The sequence below is a fragment of the Adiantum capillus-veneris genome, chromosome 18 (genome assembly GCF_014529385.1).
Source record: "Adiantum capillus-veneris isolate H3 chromosome 18, ASM1452938v2, whole genome shotgun sequence".
Lineage (NCBI taxonomy): Eukaryota > Viridiplantae > Streptophyta > Polypodiopsida > Polypodiales > Pteridaceae > Adiantum > Adiantum capillus-veneris.
Window position 1 is genome coordinate 3,854,745 of NC_140948.1, and position 22,076 is coordinate 3,876,820.

Consider the following 22,076-nt stretch of genomic DNA (forward strand, 5'->3'; position numbering starts at 1 on the left):
GAGGTTTCATTCTAGTGTTTATATACATGGGGTAATCTGTATTGATTGTTCCATAAAGTGGCAAGAGTCTAGTACATCAGTGATGGATAGTAACTAAGTCAAAAAAATTCCAAGAAAGGATAGAGTCCTCACCTGCATCAATGCAAACAAGACAACATATATGTTAGCCTTGAATCCATTTTGCAGGTGTCAATGGACTTTATCAATCGTAACCCATGTCCATCTTACAACTTTTTTAACTTTAAAACCTTCATCAAACCATTTTGTATTCTTGTCTTGCAAATTATAAGGTGTGTGTGTTTTTTTGTTTCTTTTAAGTTCGTTTTATACTTGTAATCAAAAAGGTCATCACTCCTTTAAGATACAAGTGAATTTTTGCAGGTTATAGATATGGTTATTATATACCCCAATTTTTTTAACCACTTTTAAATAGATCTTTGAATACATAAAATTATGATCAAAAGGCAATCCTCTTCATATCCAAATGTTTTACTCCCAATTTTCCCACAAAACATTTAGTGTCTTCATACCAATTAGTTTGTAAAGAATTTTGCACTTTTGATTGTATTGGTCTCTGAATGAGTCCAATGGTACCGCAAACCTCAAAAAATGTTTATGTATATTCCATTCCAAGATAGAGAACACAGCTACAACTAGTCGAAGTAAATGAATCGACACCACCATTCCTAGAGAGAAAAGAAAATGTAAGCCATGCAATCCTTATGCACCTGCACCCAAATTCTAAACTATATCATTTCCAATAGATATAACCATAATGAAAAAAGTCACTATTTTGCCTGTCAAAAACATTAAGGATGATCGAGGTACAATACCCATCCCTCCTCTCTCATTTTTTCTATTAAAAAACAATGCAGCAACCTAAGCTCCCATAACAGAAAAAAGCAAAAAAAAACAGACGTCATGCAACATCTTTGTGTAACAAATTATACTTTAGCTCCTTTGGTCATAAGCTATGCATTTATTTATCAAATACACAGTAAAATAAAGTCATTAAGCAGCCAATACCACCTTTAGGAGTCTCATATCTTGCGGGAGCTGCAAAAAAATCCACAAGTGCCTCATACCCCAAAATGGCAAAGGGAAGTAAAAAACCCGTTTACAGTATGCAGTATTAACTCAAGACCTTTGCAAGATTTTAATCAAGCATAGTGTGGTATAAAAGGAAAAAACCAAATACCTTTTATTGTATGCACAAAAAAAAATAGTAGTTAACTGTAAAAAGAGCCTCAACTCGTATACTTAACGCGATGCCGAGAACAACCTTATGATCAAAAAACTAATTGTTATGTATTGTCAAATACGGTGCAGCATACCACGAGTACACAGCAGAGATGATGCATTATAAAAAATCATATACATGCACCAGTGGAGAGTACCAACATTAGAGCATGTTATAAATTTGAAAAACAGAGCCAGTTTGACAGGGTACGACCTGAGAAGCGCCTTCATGTTCTACCAACTCCATAGCACCACAATAACAAGGCAGAAAAACCCCTCCAACCTCACTTTCACATACACACACAATTTGCAAAACAAGGCTAAGTGAGGGGCACAAAGCAACCCTCGCCTCATTGTATAGTAATACACCAACATGGAGAATCACCCCCACGATCTAGTCATTCAGCATGCCGGGTCCTCAAGGCATATGATTACAAGCGACAACCACCATGGTTATTCATGTAGAGGCTAAGGTAAGAGAGAGGTGGAACCATTCAAGTAGAAGCCCCATAGGCGTGGTGGAGAGAGCTACTCGATAGAGGGGCAGAGAGGGAGGCCGAACGGGGCGTGATGCCTTTACTATGCATGCAAAATTGCTAGTGGGCCATAATGCCCTTAAACATGTGCTACAAAAATTGAGAGTGGGTGATTAGCCAGGTGCCCCTTTGAGGGGTAGAGTCCTATGCAACTTTACAAAAAAGGACAGGCCCCACCGAAGGGTACTGTCCCACACGGGATCTTTGTAAACCGAGGAAAAAGCTCCAAGTTTAAAAGGAGGTAGGCAATATAAGAAACACAACTTGGTGCTAGAAAAACACACAAGTTACCCCATGGGGGGGTTTAAAAAATTCATCTCCTATTTTATTATGTGGAAAAGAGAGTTTAGAAGATTAGTTTTGATTGTGCAAAAGATGCTCAAGGCACAAGGTGCCTACTATGTATCTAAAGGTCTGGTCCAATTCATAGTTGTGGGTGTGTCCCTCACAGTAGTATGAACTAGGTAGAGGAACAACCAAAGTTTGTAGAGGCTTTTGTTTGTTAGGAGAGTTGTGAGGGGATGGTTATAGCCAAAAGCAATACATGTGTGTGTGAGTGTGTGTGGGTGTGGGAAAAAGATGTAGTTACTTATAGTTAATAGCAGTACCTATGTGTATGTGTATGTGTATGTGTATGTGTATGTGTATGTGTATGTGTATGTGTATGTGTATGTGTATGTGTATGTGTATGTGTATGTGTATGTGTATGTGTATGTGTATGTGTATGTGTATGTGTATGTGTATGTGTATGTGTATGTGTATGTGTATGTGTATGTGTATGTGTATGTGTATGTGTATGTGTATGTGTATGTGTATGTGTGTGTTATCATCCTTAAAGGTCAAGGGACCTATGGACCAAAAGAAACATTTCATGTGGGGTGTGTGGAGATTATAAGTGGAAATGAGCTTTGCAATAGAGAGACCATGTTGTGATTTGGAGAGGAGTGTGTGTAGAGAGAACTCATGCCTGAATGGGGGAAACAAGCTCTAACGTGATCAAAAGTTGAGCACTCAAGTAGGGTGTAATACTCAAAATCACGCACTTTATGGGGCATTAAGTGCAAAGGCACTGAGACTCTGCATCAATGCCCCAACACCGTGTCTCCCATTGTAGAGAATGAGAATTGAGCCAGATGGAGGCAATAATGTGGATCTCACTCAAGGAGATAGGTTCAAGCATGTAAGGGTGGGTGATCTTCCCTCATTTGAAGAAGAAGATGGGTATGCAATTTATGGCCTTATGCTTTGAAAATAGCTGAATTGGGGAAGGTGGGTCCAAGAAGCTATGGAATTTTCACTTGTGAAACTACAACATGGTCAGACCCAGTGGATTCTCTTCCGGTGTATGCATTTATTGATAATTCTCAAGTCAATGAAGCTATAGTGGAAGGATGAAAATAATGTAGCATCATTAAAGAGGGATATAAGGTCCAACAATAAGAAGGAGGAGAAGCCTACTTCTTCCAAGCCAATTCATGCTCTTGAAGTGGTCATGGGAAGGCACTAAAGGACAAGAAACAAGGTAAGCCTGGAGGACCTTCTTACAACTTGAAATCCGATATTGAACTAGCTATAGAATTGAAAAAGGTTTTTGAAGAGTATATCCTTGAAATCGACATGGAGATCACATTAAGCCACATCTTAGAAATAGCAATCATCAACGTCATGAAGAGGAAATGGTAAGTACCAAGCGAACATGAATCTAATCCGATTGAGAGTAAAATGATTTGACATATTGAGTCAATCTTGGATGCTTATGAAGAAGAATCTGAAGATGAAGGGTCTAGATCTATGATCAAATTACACTCGAGGTAAAGCATGTTCATTTTAATGATGATGGAGATGTTGAAATTGTGCCCAAGGGCCACTTTTCAAGGACTTCTTAGTCTAGAAAAACAACGGACCATTGTTAAACTTGGCGACATTAATGAGCCAATTTTACCACTTGTGGACCATGGTTTGGAGATCAATCTTATGACAAAAAGCTTGCACCAAAGGGAAAAGTGGACTACCAATTTGTATCATTGTTGGTGGATTTGAGCTGCCAGTATGCTTCCAGGCAATTTTTGTAGTGCATTTGCAAATGTGAAGGTAACCGTTGGGGAGATATTTGAGATGAACATAACTTTTTTGTGCTAGAGCATTCCTCTTATCCGCTTATATTGGGACAGCCATATATTATGGTTGTGCATATGGAAACAAAGGTGCTTTTTGATGATGGTTGAGTTTATTTGAGGATCTAAAGTAGAGACGGTAAAAGAGCTATCCAATTTTTAATTGTATGTTGACCATGTCAGAAATAAATATAGTTTGCACAAACAACCATTGCCAAAGATACATAAAGATTTTAAATAGCACAAAACTACTCAAGGTATCCTTAGAGTGCAATTACAAAGCAAAACTATAGTGGTATGGAGAGGGAAAAGTTCTTGCCAAAAAAATTTGGTCAAGAGATTTTTTCTTTGGGTTTTTGGGGCCTAACATCTAAAGGTTCAATGTCTTAAAGGAAATTCAATGAGTCCACAAGTGGGAGAAGCTATATGTTGCAAATGTTCAATGTGAACTACAAGGATTTGATGTGCTTGAACCTAATAAAGTTAATTTAGGTTGCAATTTGGATCTAAAATTATGAAAGTGCAGTCAATGGACATGTATGAAATTCTTACACAGATAGACACATTTGGAAGATGCCATTGAAGTTCACATAGAGACAAAGTATAAGATTGTTGCAAAGAAGCGTAGGCTGATAGCTACACCTTTACCAAAAGGAAGTGACAAATTTATAGAGAAAGCTTCTCAACGGCCTATGCTGACAGATCCAAAGAAAACTAAGCATAAATTTACTTAAGAAACATTGAATCCATTGATGATCATAGAAGATGATTTCCTTACTAAAGAGGAGATCAAGTGCAGGTTCAATGTCATGATGCTCCGTATCCACAAGGTGAAGCTCAGACACAACACAAGATTTTGGGCTTATCATCCCTCATATGGATTATTGTTACTTGTTATCGCTTTGACATTTCAAATTTAACAATGCTTTGTTTGATATCCATGCCAAAGGAATTATACTTGAGAGAGCTTATTGTATGGGACAAAATTTCTTCGAGTACATTGAATGTGAGATTCTGGCCAACATGGCAAGGTAGTTATACTTTACAATGCAAGATTATGGCCACCATGGCAAGGCAGTTGTACTTTACAATGCATTGGCTATCGATTTTGGAGATATGCTTAGAGTGAGCTTGCAGGTATGTGTTCGGCAATGTTTTGGTCAGTATGTGCTCGCTAATGCTTTGGTCAATATGTGCCTTCTTTGCTCAATATGTTCTTGGAAATGCTTGAGTACAGGTATGGAGGGATCTTTTCTGAAAAATGGACGAGTTGGTGAAATTATTGAAAAAGCTCTCTCTATCAAGTTTGTGATGGATTCCCTAATCCTCTTGAAAAAGCTCGCTCCGCCACATGAGTTCTAGCTACTCATCACCTACACCATGTCACTCCTCTTCCCCAATCTGTCCCCTCTCCCTCTTCCTCTTCGTCTCCCTCTCTCTCTCTCTCTCTCTCTATGTGGCACACATTAAATCTATATATATATATATATATATCTCATAGTTCACTAAAGGGTTATAGGAACATAATAAATCCATAAAATAACAAGATCAAAACACTTAATAAACATATCTCTATTGAAAAGCATGTTAAAAGCGACCGGGTATAATGGTTTACAAAAACAAGATCATTGTCTACATAATGTAAGGAACTGCAATCTTCTTTATTGTGAAGCCTCATGTCTCCAATTCCTACAACGTTGAAGCAGTCATGTTTGTTCCCTTTTCCATTGGCCATATACTAGGGACTCTAGCAGGGCATTGAGTGATTGTGTAACAGATATTCCATGTGTGATCCACACTATCATTGCAAAACCACATGAATTATGTCTTTGAACTGCTACCATGAGCACTATTATCCCCTCTTTTCAAGGTCAAAATACCCCAAAAGGATGGTGCAATAGCTCTTGCACTCGTTTTTTATTTTCTTTTTGCATTTATCGACTCTAGATCCCAACCACCCTTGACACTAAACCCTACTTCCCTTTGGTATACAGCGGATTGCCCACATTGTCTTATGAATGTATGTCTCCTCAACCACCATCCCACCCTTATGTTCATCCCCTACTTGACCGGCCACTGTGGTAATTGCTTGGAGACCTCTACAATTTTGTGGGATGTTTTGGGTGAGATACTCGGGTTGATGTGAAGCAATTTCCTCCTCATAGCTTACTTTTCTAGCATGTTTCCTCTTTTTGGATACTGTAATATTATCCCCCTCCACTGTTGGTTGTTGATAGAGTGGTGTACCTTCGAGCTCATCTTCAATCTCTCTTGCAACAGCAGCTGGGGTGCGGGCTTGGTGCTCAGTCTTGTTATGCCCAGCGAGTAAGTTTTTCTGTTGAAGGTCCAGTCCCATGATATCTACCCTCCACAAAAGCAAAAATCTTCACACTTTGAAGCAATGCGTTTGATATATCACACACCCATGCATCGTAAAAGCTCAACATTTGTTTGTTTTTCTTGCCAGCAAGCCAACTCGCGTGCTTTGTCACTACAAGGTTTGTACTAGGAGGTATGATAGATCATCCACTTCCTGCAACACATTTGTATTAAGAGACAACATACCAATACAAAAATGAAATACATTCTCAAATTTTTCTAGGTAATGTTTACCCCAATGAAGTGTTTCCACCGAGCGTATCGTACATGCTACCAACTTAGCCAACAGTCCATTTGTGACAAGTTGCAGTCAGACACTTAGAAGCCCACCAAGCTCGTATATTTTTGTAAAATTTTGCTCTTCCTCGCTCCTTGCACAATGCCATAATTCACACCTATGCTTGTGCTCATCTTGGAAGTTCTTGGGCACGTATTGCATGGTGTGAATGTGCAAGATCTGCTCCCTATGAAACAAGCATGCATGCTCTCTTCCTTCTAAAACATTGTCACGACCTCTGTTGAACACAATTTGAGAATAGCTTTACTGCCATGAATCCTCCAAAACCAACTGGATGGTTTCCATTGTCCAACAACACCGCATTCATCATTTTCCAAAACATGATTCGTGCCTGCGTGTTTTCTTCTTTCATCTCGCACATGAAAATTGTTTGCATCTCTTGAATCCTTGATTAATCAATTCCACAAAGGAACAAAGAGGGGGTTGTAGGATTCTTGCAAAGGGCTTACGTAGGATTGTAGACATGTGCTACCATTGTTGTCCACCCCACCACTCTACGCACGTGATCAAAGCAAACCCAACTCCTTCGCAAGTCTCCATTCCCGTCTTGTCGCATTCTATTTACCAACAAGTTAATTTTGCTGCTTACAATATGCCACGTGTTAGATTGGTTACGGAAGCGCAGCTTCAACATTAGAAGTGTCAAAAGTTTATAGAGAATGCTTGAGGTTAAAAAGCGGAGCATATTTTCAACCCAATGCAAATGGCACGTAATTTCAAGAGCACAATTTACAAGGATTTTCCATGGTTCTTGAAGTATGGTGAGGGGTATTTCCCTCCCAACAAGGAAAAGGCACACAATGATGTTGTAAAGGATAGGGAAGAAAGAGCACGTGGAGGTGCACAAATCTTCCCATAGTGTGTAGCTTGGTGCTGATCAGACACGACACAAGATTTTGGACATTATCATCCCTCAAACGGATTATTGGTACTAGTTGTCACTTTGGCATTTCAAATTTAACAATGCTTTTTTTATATTTATGCCGAATGAATACACTTTAGAGAGCTTATTGCATGGGAAGTTGTTTCTTGGAGTACATTGATTGTAAGATATGGCCAACACGGCAAGGGAGTTGTACTTTACAATGCATTGGATATTGATTTTGGAGATATTCTGAGAGTGAGGAAGCTTGTAGGTATGTGCTTGGCAATGCCTCAATCAATGTGTGTTTGGCAATGCTTCAATCAATATGTGCCTGAAAATGCTTTGGTCAATATGTGCTCGGCAATGTTTTGGTCAATATGTGTTCCACAATGCTTTGATTGTTATATGTCAAATGTGGTGAACTTCATAGGGAACAAAAGAGTGTTTGAGGAGCTTCTTATTTAGGATGATGTTTCTTGGAGCACATTCATTGTGGTATATGCTTTGAGTTGTTGAAACTAGAAGCGAAGGGAAGGCTTTTGTCCACCAATTTGTTTTGCCATATAGGGGACCACTACAGCGTATGATAAGAGGGCATCTCTATTGGTTTTTGGCAAGGCCGACAAGCAGCAAATTCAATAGAAAGTAGTATGCATAGTTTTTTGTAAAAGGGAGTTGACCAATTCATAAGGGGGTGGATTGCCACATCATTGAAAGAGTTCCCATAGGGCCATCAAGAGCTGGCCTTCGACATTATTGTAAGTGGCTTCCAAAAGCCATACATTTCGTTTAGAAGAGAAGCATCATGTGCAGTGGTGGTGGTGAGTAGGTTATAAGGGATAGCATGAAGTAAAGTAGAGTGTGGTAGAGATAAGATGTAGCTCATTTTTTACAAACCACAACAATAGCCCTATGCTGCCCCAACTCACATTGCAAACATAGAAACCCCGACATTAGGAGATGCTTGCAGGTCATGGTAAAGCTTTTACTTTTGAGCTAGGCTACATTGGATGTGTAGATCCAAATTTTGTTCCACCTATAGTTATATAAAATTTTCCTCGTATACCTTGGATTTTACATCCAATTCTTGCTCCTAAAGCTTACTAACTTGCTGAATGAGAAGATACGTGGGTGTTTTGGAACCGCCATGTTCTCTATATTCCAAGTGATGCTTTACTACTCCAAAGAAGAATGGTGCTTTAGAGTGTATATAGGACATGCAACAAATAAAAAAGGTAATAATTCAAAATGTGGGTACAAGTCGATTTGTTGATGGATTTGTTGGAGCCTTTGCAAGAAGGGATATTTACTCTATGGGTGACGTGTACTTAGGCTATGATCAATTTTAGCTTGCTTTGGAGAGCAAGGATCAAAGCAGTTTGCACACACCTCTTGGGTTGTAAGGATGTCAATCTACCACAAGATGCAACTAATTTTGTTGCTCACATGATGCACAATATGAAGAAAGTGTTGTAAGATTCTATTCCTCGTATCATCGCAATCTTCACCATTTTGTTGATATTCACCTCAAACTGACTATATGCAAAAAAAAAAATCATGTTTTTTGTTGTCGCGTAGTGTGCGAGTTTAATGCATTTTTTGAAGGACGCCATGTGCTTGAAGTTGAGTGCATAAATTTTGAGCTGAAGATGCACTTTCAGCTTGTGCAAAGCTTGAGGTTTGAGGTTTATTGATAGATTTGGGTACAAATCCACGGAGACGTTTTACACGCCATCAAGCGGTTTTTTGAGAGATGCAATTTTTTCAAGCACACGGAAGGAGCTTCTTCACATGTTTCCACAAGACACTTTGGCAACCATTTTGTACTTTGGTTCATTGTCTTTGCGGATGGATTTGCATATGGTTATGGTGCATGGTTGATGCCCATTGTACATGCATTTTGGCAAGCACTTTTAAGTGCCGGTGAATATGTGTGACAGTTTTGAGTCTATGATGACGATTCATGTGAGACAGTGGTTTCGTTCATGTCGACACTTGAGATGTTGGCATTGTGGTCACCCATGGCATATTTGACGTCGTTCATGCGAGATGCAGATGTGGCTTTTACACATGTTAGAGAGGCCATTACACTGGTAATATATGCTGGTGATGTTGCTTTCCACGTCACACCATGTCGTGATCTCTCTCACACATTGTGTTGAGCTGCTCCACCCACATCCTGCGTTCTCTCTCTCTCTCTCTCTCTCTCTCTCTCTCTCTCTCTCTCTCTCTCTCTCTCTCTCTCTCTCTCTCTCTCTCTCTCTCTTCGCACACGCACACGCACTGCATTCGTGCACTCATAGTGTCTACCTCTATCGATAGTTTTTCAATCACTTTTAAGCCGTCGTTCCGCCATGATATTCCAAGAAAAATAAATATTCCAACGAGTGCTTTTCTGACAATCATTTTTTCTCACTCATGATGGCTTCTCCTCATAACAGAGGCCTTACAAATATGTGTTTCTAAAATAAAAATTACAAGGGTAAATTAGGTCCATACTTAACAGAAAAGGACCAAAAGTTTCTCATCTCCAAGAATGAGATAGGTAAATTGCAAACAAGAGATACCCATTGTGCAGGTATACAGTCAGACATGAAATGAACTAGGTGAAACAGCCAATGCAATTAGGTGCAAACAAGAGCATGTATACATATATGCTTTAAAATTGATTAGCTAAAATAGCCCATGTTAACTTCATGTCAAGTCATATATAGCATCAGGGCCATGAAGCACATGTGGCACACACAGGTAGGATGCCTAGTGTATGCTCGTGCATAGCTTGGGGGTGGAGTCCACACGGGGTTTGAGGAGGCTTATACATCCATAGAGTGTGTAGCCCCGCACCAAAGTGTTGGGTCTTGTTCGACCAAGTGTGAACAGTCAAGGTCTAAGTCTTTTATTAAGAGGACTTCTATGGTTGGGTGGTCAGCCTTTTTTATTGCTCATATGCAGAGAGCTCACTCTAGAGCTCTTCAAGAGGTGTACGACGCCTAGTCAATTCTATCTTTTTTTAACCAATATCTCCACCAACCAATGGAGGTTGAAAATATATTCATGCTAAAAAGAATTACATAAGTGGCTCATGTAGGAAATCTACCATGAGCAACGTAAGACCACAAAGGCACCATGAACAAAATAGCACAAGAAGCATCATCATTAATTCAGAGGCTTATAGGGGAGCCACCCCATCTCATCCATCAAAAGCAGCAAAAAGACAATCATACCCAAAGACCAAGCAGGACAGGCCGATCAATTCTATCTTAAGAAGTATCAAAAAACATGACAAAACAACCATTGAATCGTAACTTAAGTTGTTTTTCTTTGCCTAATTTAAGCAATAAACATATACCAAACACATTATAACCATTGTTTCCTTTGCAAGAACACAAAATGCATCTTACATTGACTTTTTGAAAAGCTTGTGTGAAACTACCAGAGTGCTTTTTTTATGTTTTTTAAAAATGTATAGTAGCTTGGCCATGTGATAAACCTTCTCTGCAAAGCTTTGATTGAATCACAAATATGAATAGTACACGTTAATGTGGACTATTTTGTGAAGTCGTTCTCAAGGTTCCAAAGATATCTTCTCCAAAGAATTATCCCATGATTATCCATATCAAATGAGGCCACCATTATGTATAATCTAGAAATGCCATCTTGCTCTTTGTGGGAGCTTGAGTTGCAAACAAGGCATTCTTGGAGGCCTTGCCTAGCAAAGGCACCATAGCTAAATGCTTGACAAACTTCAAGTATATTGTTTGAACCAAAAAATTTGTAAATATTCTCGTTTAAAATGCAGGAAATGGTAGTCTCTGTCTTGGGAGCAAGGCAATGGATGTTTTCAATCCTTTTGTATGCCTCTTTTGTTGGTCTCCCAAGTTCCTCCGAGAGGTCAAGCGAATGCAAAATTTTAAGTTGGACCTCTCGGGAGAATTGTTGGCTTGACCTCTCGGCAACCACTCCCAAACTTGCTAATGCAAAACCACAGTTTCATCGGGTCTTTGTGCAACCCCGTGGCAATGTACCAGAAGCTTTCAACTAGTAATGGCATCCACAAGTCCTTACCGAGCTTGGCCTATCTCAAAATATTCATAATAAGATTCAAAAGGTTTTATATGCACATGGAAGCTTGATAGGTGGCCGCGATGGGGGTTGGCCGGTCTGGAACCACTAGTATTTGTTTGAGCAACTCATCCGATCAAGCTTTGTAGGGTATGCTAATGGTAAGAGTGTAGCCTCTCCATACATGCACAGGTTCAAATGCACTTGTTATGGAACAAAACAGATTAATTGAAGAACTTATTATAGTGTGTTTGATATTGGAGTATATGTCCAATGTGGGTAGGCAAAGAAGTTTTTTAATCCAACTAACATGGAAATAATTTTGCCAAAGCTATAAAAGTAATTGAGATAGATTACCCTTTTCTATGTACTATTTTAGTCATTTAGTATGCATATCCATGCCAACCCACTATTTTGCTCATAGAAGTTGTGCATTAAAAAAATTTCATCAATTGCTTTCCTTCCAAATTCTATGAGCTCTTGGAGGGAGTGCTAGTGCGTTTGGCAGTTAAGGTCCTTTATCCCATTGTGGGTGTTGTAACATCAGCACCCAGGGCAAAATTCTAGATACTACACTACAATGGGAACCGAAACAATACAAGAAGTTGTCATGTTCAAGCCAATGATAAGACGATAGGTCATGAGAGAACGTAGCATTTAATAAAGGGGAAGGGATGGCTACATTTTGCACCCATTGTGCTCAAGCTCTAGAGAGAGAGATTCAAGCATACAAAAACATAGATCATATGAGCGGCGCAGAGAGAGAGAGAGAGAGAGAGAGAGAGAGAGAGAGAGAGAGAGAGAGAGAGAAGCTTATACTTTGAGATAAGTTCTTTCTTTCCTATGTACCTTGCACTATTTGATTCATATTTCTCAAAAAAAATCCTTTTAGATTTATTTATCGTGTATGGCAAGTGAATTTCTTTATGTTTCCTGTATCAAAAGGCGAAAACTCCATTGTTGCGAAACAAACATGCATACACAATAGTATCCTTCACTTGACCTTCTAATAAGGAAAGATTCTCGCATTTGCTAGAAGTTTGGGGTGATTTTTTGAGATATGTGTGTGCAAGCACACTACATATGTAAGTTGTTTATATTATATCACAACTAATGACAAACAATTTTCTCATTACAATACCATTCTTTTGGTGGTTGTTGTTTCCTTGATGGGCTTTGCTTGGTTTTGGCTTTGCTCAAAACCACTCATTTAGTTTTTGCTAAAACTTCAAAAGAGTACTTCTGCTTCCTATCTCAACTTAATGACATCCAACAAATTAGGCTGCACATAGGTAAACCCATAATCACCCAATCCAATTTTTTGCAGAAATCACCACATGAGTCCTATTTTAGCTTCATTCCATGCACAATATTAAAAACCATCGACTTAACCATATTTGTATTATTCCCAAATTGAATTCTTGATTTTCCCATTGTCAAACTAAAAAAGATTGTACAAGGTAAGAGCTAGATTTCTCATGCATTTGGCTTGAGGTTCACCATAAGTTTGAGGGAAGAGGCAACGATTACTTATACATGCGGCCAGAAACCCGACGACTTTGAAAACATCAATTCTTGGACATTACAAATATCTAATATTGCAACTTTACAATAGGTCTTCATAGTCATTAGGCTCTTACTGGGCATGATACTGCCTTGGTGTGATTCTTGTGGAATGATATTAGTGACAATTCCTAAAAACAAGACTACCCTTAAAACCTGTGATATGCTGGATATAATTCCAATTGCATTTAGTTCCATAAACCATAGCTGAAGTGTCTCCCTTTCAAGAATAACTAATTCAATCGTTTTTAATGACCAAATTTTATTCTTTAGAATGGGCTGCCATTAATTGCTACAGATTGATCATGAGACCATCTTAAGTGCTGGTTCAAATTCCCATCCAAGACCCCAACACTATATTTTATGTGATTTGTCTAGTTTGATCCCATATTATACCAAAATATATACAAAATCTCAAACAATATTTTCATTGACGAAATGTCGGGCTATTTCAAGGTAATCATCGAGAAAGTCACTAACCATCAAGCTTTGCCAATTAAAACACCGATTAGAGTTTTAAATGCTAATCATTCCAGATAGTGACATGTAAACAGACCTTAATCAGATAGAGAACTTGCTCAAAAGGTTCTACTCAGCAAAATCATGCTACATTATAACCAAGAATCAACTTGATTGTAACTGTTTCATTAAAAGGGATCTCACGAACCTCCGTGTATAGTGATGAGAGATTACAAATACATGAGTAGAATAGAGGACAGAAAATTGCACAGCTTTCAAACGAGGATCATCAATGTTCTCTGACCAACCTGAAAAAAGCATTGAATGAACTACAAAATTTTCATCCTTTGTTTTTTACACTCAGCCTGACCTGTGTGCTTAAATGTGTCGTAGGCTTTCCATTTTTGGTTTCCCAAGATCAAGTGCATAACCAAGACTGACTCAACAGTAGGCCATGAGAAGATGGCCATAGCTTCAGAACATGACGATCACTGACCACTTTGAGGCTCATAGCTCATCTGTGATCAGCACATTTTGGATAACAACTGGGGACTTGGGCTTGTCCATTGCATCAGTATCCACACTTTCAATTTCCTTCACAAATGCATTTCAAAAGTCAACATTCTATGATTTACTAAGGATTGGAAAGAGCCTCAGAATTCATACCTTCACAACATTTTGGCCTTTCAATACACGCCCAAAAACAGTGTGTTTGTTATCCAAGTGAGGAGTCGCCACAGTGGTGATGAAAAATTGTGCGCCATTCGTATTTGGACCTCGGTTGGCCATCGACAGTGTGAACGGCTCATGTTTCAAGCTATGTAAAGCAAAAGAGCCATTGACATTAAGAGATGTGCAGGGCAATTGATGGGTTTATTCACATGACCCAGAAAGCATTTTTATACAAACCTTGCATCAAACTCATCTTCAAATGTGCTGCCCCAAATGGACTCTCCACCTGTCCCATCCCCCAGAGGATCACCACTTTGAATCATAAAATTTTTAATCACACGATGAAAGGTCACTCCGTCGTAGTAGCCATTCTTACTGTTGCAAGTAGATGTTACATGATGAGAAACTGATGTGAATACCGGCACAAAGCGCAGCATGCATAAATAAAATTATTACAACCTGATGCTCAAAGATTTGAAATATTAACAAAAATTCGTCATTATCATGCTTAACTTTATATCATTTGAAGTTCAACAAGTTTTAGTAGCTCGAAGATGTCAAAAACTGACTCTTTTCAAAAGCATCACATCGACCATAAGGTTCAGAAATAAGGACACTACTCATCGAACAGAGGTATCTCACCCTAATGTCTCTGTTAAAAAGCACTCATCAAACATATGTATCTCACCCCATTGATGAAGCCCTTGGACAACCTTAATAAGTTGCCGGTCATCATTGATCCAATCTCCACAATGTAATATCTTCTCTTCTTAGAAGTGAGCACTCAGTTCCTCTTTTTACTGCTTAAGGTTAGGCTTTGGTTTTTGCACCTAGGGCGTGGCCACCCTAGCAAGTCCTCAGGGTATGTCAATTGGGCCAGTCTTGACCTTTTTCACCAATTTTTTATGTGTTCCCAGTTTTACAGCAATAGAAAGACGAGTCAAAGTTATCAACGAAAAAATTGTAAGGTTGAGCCAAACTCACTTTCCCTAAATGGCTTTGAAGCCGTGCTTCCTTTAGTGAACTTTCCTCTCTCCTTCGCTTGGGCTTAAATCTTGCCCTTCTTCCACAAAGGTTGGCCTTTGCCCTTTATGGTCCCTTATACACTTCAGTTCAATCCCGAGATTGGGCTGCTTAGCATGAAACCCTTGAGGCTCTTAGATGTCTGTTGTGTGCAGGTTCTGGGTTTCCTTAAGCTCTTTTGTATCCTAAAGAGTTCTTTAACGAATGAATGTGTTTCGAGCCGAGAGCCCTCTTGACAGGATTTCTGCATTGCATAATTCAGAGAGCTAGAGAGAGGCTTCTGTGTGTGTGCATCTAGGTGATCTTTCATCAGTTTCTTGGTGCCTCGCACTGGGGATAGACATTGGATCAGACTTGCATTGCATACGGGTTAAGAATGTTGTATCTATCATGCACAAGATTAATAGTTTGTAACTTTGTTGGACTGCAGGAAAAGGTTCACATAGAAAGATAGTATCTTGGTAAGCTCAAAGCGACAAGGAAGCTTATCAAGGAGTTTATGAACAAGGTTGCTCACTTGGGTGCCATCCTTTCTTCTTCATATTTTTTTCATAACTCTAAGATCATGCATTGATCCTATTGGAGGTGGTATCACCAGAAGATGGGGGTCCCTGGGCTGCATCTCATGGTTGTACCGCCACCTTGGCCCTGTAGTATGTACACTGCATTTACAGTTTCACCTAGTTATTATGTCAGAGACTCGTAGTAATTTGGATCGCTTTTAGGTCATTTTGCCCATTTGATAGTTGGACATTATATTTTTGTACAGGTTGGGAGGATTTCAGAGTGAACCAGCACTAATTTGGTTCGCTTGCCTAGATCTAGGCCATCGATCTAGGCCATCAAAGTCATGCAGAAGGCTTTAGAGTCTTTCTATGAGCTCCGCTCTGACATCAGCGCAAGAAGGCCAAGAACACCTTGGATGATGGAGATCATACAACAAGTAGAGGGAGGCTTCTACAAGAGATATCATTGCAGTGACTTGTTCCAATTTGTTATGTTCGCATCAGCCATCGTTAACTGGTGTTTTTACCTTTGAGAACCCTCTTTCAATTGTACAAGATCTGGCCCCCCCTTGTTGCACCCACCTTGGCATACCATTTGGAGAAGTTTCATTACCCACCAAAACACATCAAATATGCCGTAAATTTACTTTGCCAGATACCCATCCCTCTTTGGTTTTACACCCTTCCACCCCCCCCAGCAATAGGAGACCTGCACCTGGCTGCATTTTTCAGCTCCTTAACATTACATTCACAGCCAAATATCTCTCCTATATGGACAGAGGAGGTTGCTTTACGCACGGCTCGGTCTACTTGGGCTTGGGCTAGGCACTCTTTGCAGTCACGCTTATCTCGAGGATGCTCGGATGCAGATTATTCCCCATCCAAGCCAACCTCGAAGATAGCGGGTTTAGCTGCTGCGGCAGCATCTGTTCTTTCTCGCTCCCCATGAGGATCGTCTCATGGAACGTACAGGGATTAGGTGGGCCCCAGTTTCAGTGTCAAAGGGGCCGATTGCGTCAGGAGCTTCAGCGATGCCTTGTGGGAGGAGAGATTGACCTTCTTATGCTACAGGAGCATCATCTGTGTGAAAGTCGCATTAGACGTTGTAGTCAGCTTTTGCGTGGACGATATGAGACTTTTTGGTAGCTGCATTTGGACCTGGAGGCATCCAGGGCGGGGTAGGTATGACTATTGCGGATTCTTTGCAGCATGCCATTGTGAGCAGAGGGATTATTGTGCCAGGCAGGGCTCAGTGGATCACTATGCAGGCAGGGCTCAGTGGATCACTATGCAGGTTCACGGTTGTCTTGTGGGCTTCCTAAACATCTATGCGCCCATTGTGGCGAGTGCACGAGCAGAGTTTTGGTCTCAGATTGTTGAGTCGCTGCCGCAGACAAAGCAATGGTGCATAGGGGGTGACTTCAACATGTTGGAGGACCCCTCTGACAGGATTGGTGGTAGCCATACTACCATGTATGGAGTTGAGCTGGCAGCTTGGGAGAGGTTTTGTTTGACTTTGAGGGTTTCAGTTGTGTGGCAGCATTCTAGCTTTGTGAAGCCCCCAGACAGCCTGGCCTTCTCTCGGTCGGGGACCGCAGAGTGGGAGAAGTGAATCTATCGCGGATAGATCGCTTCTACACTAGTGACCACTTCTATGACTTGGGTGGGATAATTGGCATTCTGGCAGGGACTTCCTTTTCGGACCATGCACCAGTGATCCTCACAGTGACTGATAGGCAGAGGAGGGGGAGCATGATGCTACGCATCCCTGAGAGGGTCTTGCTGGACTCTACGCTCAGAGAGCGAGTGGAGGCTCTTTGGACAGAGAGCTTAGACATGCAGGATTCTCCTGCTGACAGAGTGGCCTCAGGACTTGCTCAGCTTAGTCGATTCTTTCTTCAGGAGTCTTTGGCTCGCTTGGCTGCAACGAGAGAGGAGGAACAGCGTCTCCGACGAGGCGTTGCTTCCTTGCAGAGGATGCAGGAGCAACATCCAGACAGTCCTTGGTTAGAGGAGCAGTTACAGCAGGCTCGCCAGGAGCTTGTTAGCACAGAGGAGAGGCACCATGAGTTTGCTTTCCATCGACAGGCATCTCAGTGGACCCAGGTGGGTGACAGAGTGACAGGTGCTTTCTTTGAGGTAGTGGGACCCCGACATACGCATGCCAAGGTCACTCAGTTGAGGAGACCCAACGGGTCAGTTGCTTCAGAGCCAGAGGACATGCGTGCAGTTGCTACTGACTTTTACCGTGATTTACTGTCTACAGAGCCTCAGTCAGAGCATCGAGATGCATGCAAAGAGCAGGTGTGGGCACAGATGCCTTGTCTTGTGACTGAGGAGATGCGTCAGAGGCTTGAGTTGCCTCTTCAACTAGAGGAGTTGCACATGGCTTTTAGTGCACTACCCCGTGGTAGCTGTCCAGATGAGGATGGCTTGACTCCCAGTTTTTTCTTGGAGTATTGGGACTTGCTTCGCCCAGATCTCTGTAGTACTTTTCAGTACATCCTGCACACAGGAGAGATGCCTAAGGGCTTGATCTACCTCATTTCCAAGGAGGGTGGCTCCTTGGATGAGATTCGACAGTGGCGTCCCATCACCATTCTCAACTCAACCTACAAACTTCTTGCCAAGGCTCTGAGTTTGAGGATCCAGCCACTTCTAGAGAGCATTATACATGGGACTCAAACAGGTTTTATCAAGGAGCGTAGTATCCTTGACAACATCTTTACTTTTTGGAAGGCTTCTGCCCTAGCGCGGCTTCGTGGTGAGAATCTGGTTATTCTTCTTCTCGATTTTGAGAAGGCTTACGACAAAGTTGACTGGGATTTTCTAGAGGGCACTCTACGCAAGATGGGGTTCTCAGATGCTTGGATCAAAGGGGTGTCAGCTTTGTACAGACGGGCACACAATCAAGTACTTATGGCTGGAGGTAGAGGTGATCGCTTCATGCTCACATGTTAGGTCAGACAGGGTTGTCCTCTTGCTCCCTTCCTCTTTTTGTTCTATGCGGAGGCGATGAGCAGGTTTTTGGTGTCGCAGCAGATTGGTTTACATGGCTTAGCACTTCCTATACGGGGAGATGAGCTACTGGACGCTGAGCTTGCAGCTGACTCAGCCTTGTACTTCGATGGCCAGGAGGCCAACCTTCTCAAGTGTGAGCAGGCTGGTGTGAGCAGGCTTTTGAGACTTTCTGTTGTGCATCTGGCGCATTGATCAACTGGAGAAAGACACTGGCTTTTTCGGTTGGTAGTGCTCCTATGCCCAACAGGATGCCAGGTGAGGGTTTCAGGTGGATTCCCCCAGGGACTGCAATTCGGTACTTGGGCTGTCAAGTTGGTTTAGACTTGTCTCTCGAGCAGCAGATTGCTCCCCTCCTCCTGTCTATTAGGAGGAAGTTGTTACATTGGAGCTTCGCACGACTTTCTCTGGCTGGCAAAGTTGTAGTGGCCAGCCAGGTGTTGTTGGCTACTATGTGGTACATCACTTGTTGTTGGATCTTCTCGAGTTCTTGTATCAGCCAAATAGAGAGACTGATCAGGAACTTCCTTTGGTCAGGGCGTGACACTCAAATAGCCCGGGCCAAAGTGGCATGGCAGGTCATCACTCTTCCTTGTTCTCGGGGAGGGCTTGGGATCATAGACCCAACACAGCAGATCAAAGCCCTTCTTGGGAAGTTCATCGTCAGAGGACTTCTTCCAAGTGAGGAGCCCTGGAAGGAGTTCTTGCTTCAACGGCTTAGTGCTAGGGTGCCTCAGGCTGGAGGCCACTGGCGACCTTCAACCAGATGGATTTTCACAGAGATGCGCAGAGTTGGCTTGAGCAAGAGACTGGAGGACCGCTTCGCTGTGAGTTTGCTCCGATCTTGGGAGCAATTGCGGCGAGGCCTGGAGCAACGTTAGCCTACTTGCACGGAGGAGCGCCTGAGACAGCCCCTTGTTTAGAAACCCATGGTTAGCACTCAGAGAGGCCACTTGGTTGGTAGTCGGCCTCATGTTTCCTAGGGTCCCATGGCAGAGGATCCAACACGCTCTTTAGGTGACTGGTACAGTTTTCAGGCTTGTCAGAAGAGCTCCAGGGCTTCCAGCTACAGGGCATGAGAGGGGTGCAGAGCATGTGTCAGGACATCTCAGAGGCAGTATTAGCTGAGTGGCTCACACCTCTCGAGTCAGCAACGCCCAGGTGGATGGGAGCCTTCACGCGACTGGAGGTTATCATCTCAATTCGGGCTTGCTCAAAGACTGTATCTTCCCTGTTTTTCGAGCTACGGAATGAGGAACGCTTACACCGAGTTGTAGTACAGGCCCCCCAGGTGGCAGAGTGCTGTTTTCGGAGGATCCGAGTGGTGGGCATCTGTGGGAGAAATTGTGTCATTGATCCCGACCCAGCAGCTCTTGAGACTGGACACTGGAGACTGTGGGCTTGGGAGAGTTGTCCATTGGCACGAGTACAGTGAGATCCTGGAGAGTGGCTTTGGAGGGACCTTGTCTCCTTTGCAGACCACCCAGGCGTCCCTTTCTTTCAATACACTGTTCGACTAGGACGTCACATACTGGTAGCACAGAGAGAGGCTCGCCTTGCTGCAGCACCTCATTGGCAGGAGGAGGGTCTCATAGCTGAGTTCTTGGCAGCTTTTTGGGAGAGGTTGTGGGACTCCAGACAGCTGAGACAATGGCTGGTCGCACACAGAGCTACAGCAGTTGGAAGTTGGCTTGTACATAGTGGTCTCTCGGCCGCATGTGCAGCTTGTGACCATCTTGTGGAGAGTCAGCGTCACTGTCTTTGGGACTGTCCTTTGGCACAGCAGGTGTGGCTTCGTGTTCTTCGGTTGATGCCAACTCTTTCCACAGCTCGGCAATACACTTGGGGGGCAGCTGCTTGGTCCATCCTCACGGGCCCGACACTTCCGTTTGAGCTATCTTCCACCCAGCAAGATGATAGTGATGCAGGGGGGTTGACCTACACTCCAGCCTGCCACAGAGCTTACTCCACAAGACTGGTGCAGTGAGAGAGAGGAGTGTTGGGAGCTCATCAGTGGCTTGACACTCTGGTTCATCTAGCGGACCCGCTGCTTCCGCATTTTCGAGGCTCACCCTGTACCACCAGCAGAGACTGTTCGGGATCTTTGGCTAGAGCTGATCCATACTCTCAGAGGACAGCTCGCAAACTCCAGGGCAGCTCTGACAGCATGCGGGAGCGCAGAGAGGCTTTCTTTTGACTCTGGCGTCCTGGGCCTTTCTTCACCATGGTCCAGGGTGTACTCAAATGGCATTACCGTCCACCTGTGTGGCTTTTCCCTCCTCCCATCTCTTGATTTAGCCTCATTGTACATATGCTGTATTTTCATTGGGAGAGTCTCCCCATCATGATTGTTGTAGCCCTCTCTTGTAGAGAGGTTTATAGCCCCATGGGCAATTTCATTAACTAATAGAAGGATCTTTTTTCCGGAAAAAAAAAATTGATTCTTCTACCTCTTCCCTACCCTCATTCCCCACTAGCTCTCTCCATCTTCGAAGGTGTTGAGGCCTTGAGACTAAGGCTTGAGATAGTTAATGCTTTTTGCAAAGTTTATGTTATGCTCGTGATGCATGAAGCTTTCCATCTTCATAGCATCACCAAGGTCAAAAGGAACACAAAGATTGTATTGTACCAAGTCTCTCTTGATGAGAGAATCTATAATACAAACGCCTTTTGGAGGGGGGACCGGCTCCAAGTAAATCCGGTCCTCAACTATTGTCATGTTCTCTAATACACTCTCTCTTGCAAAAGTATTGTTCATGCCAAGTTAATTAAGTACTATGTTCATGTTGCTACCATCAATGAAGTTCACCCTCTATGTTCTCAAAGTAATCTCACAAAAATGCTCCCTCTAATTCTCTTATTTCCGCTATTCTCAAAGTTCATAGGCCATTCCCATTATACTAGGAAGTGTTATGGCACCTTTGTGAGCCTGTACGTAGGACGTGCATGTCTAGACACTTTAGATTAGTTACATACCCTCTAATTGCACATGAACACTGCCAATGTCTGCTAGGTGTCGGCACTGGGGAGTGTTCACATTATAAAACCCTAGCACTATTATCTGACCTAGGTAGTTTAGTATGTGAAGCACCTATCATTAGAAGTTTCTAACTTATTAAATTAATAAGTGACAAGCACTAATAAAGTTGTGAGGTTTACCTGTAGCCATTGCTCGACCTAGCATCTCTTCACCCATCAATCAATATCCCAGGCAAGGCAGCCTCTCAAATCCAAGTATCTACGGCAAGATCCCATCAACATCTTAGCATCTATAATCATTGTATCAACATTTGTGCAATCTAAAGCAAATACCTCTCTATCAATAGAGAGGGGAGCCCTTGA

General features: G+C 42.1%; 1 protein-coding gene across 1 annotated transcript in view; it reads right to left on the bottom strand.

Annotated features, from left to right (window-relative positions):
• Window positions 1-13,642: 13,642 nt before the first annotated feature.
• Window positions 13,643-22,076, bottom strand: part of LOC147435158 (peptidyl-prolyl cis-trans isomerase CYP18-2-like) — a 55,372-nt gene continuing 46,938 nt past the window's right edge. The window contains exons 4-6 of the mRNA XM_086488266.1: window positions 14,425-14,562; window positions 14,182-14,332; window positions 13,643-14,109 (exon numbers count right to left, since the gene is read on the bottom strand). Coding sequence (XP_086344392.1) covers window positions 14,023-14,109; window positions 14,182-14,332; window positions 14,425-14,562 — 376 coding nt within the window. The 3' untranslated portion in view covers window positions 13,643-14,022. The remainder of the gene's footprint in view (window positions 14,110-14,181; window positions 14,333-14,424; window positions 14,563-22,076) is intronic.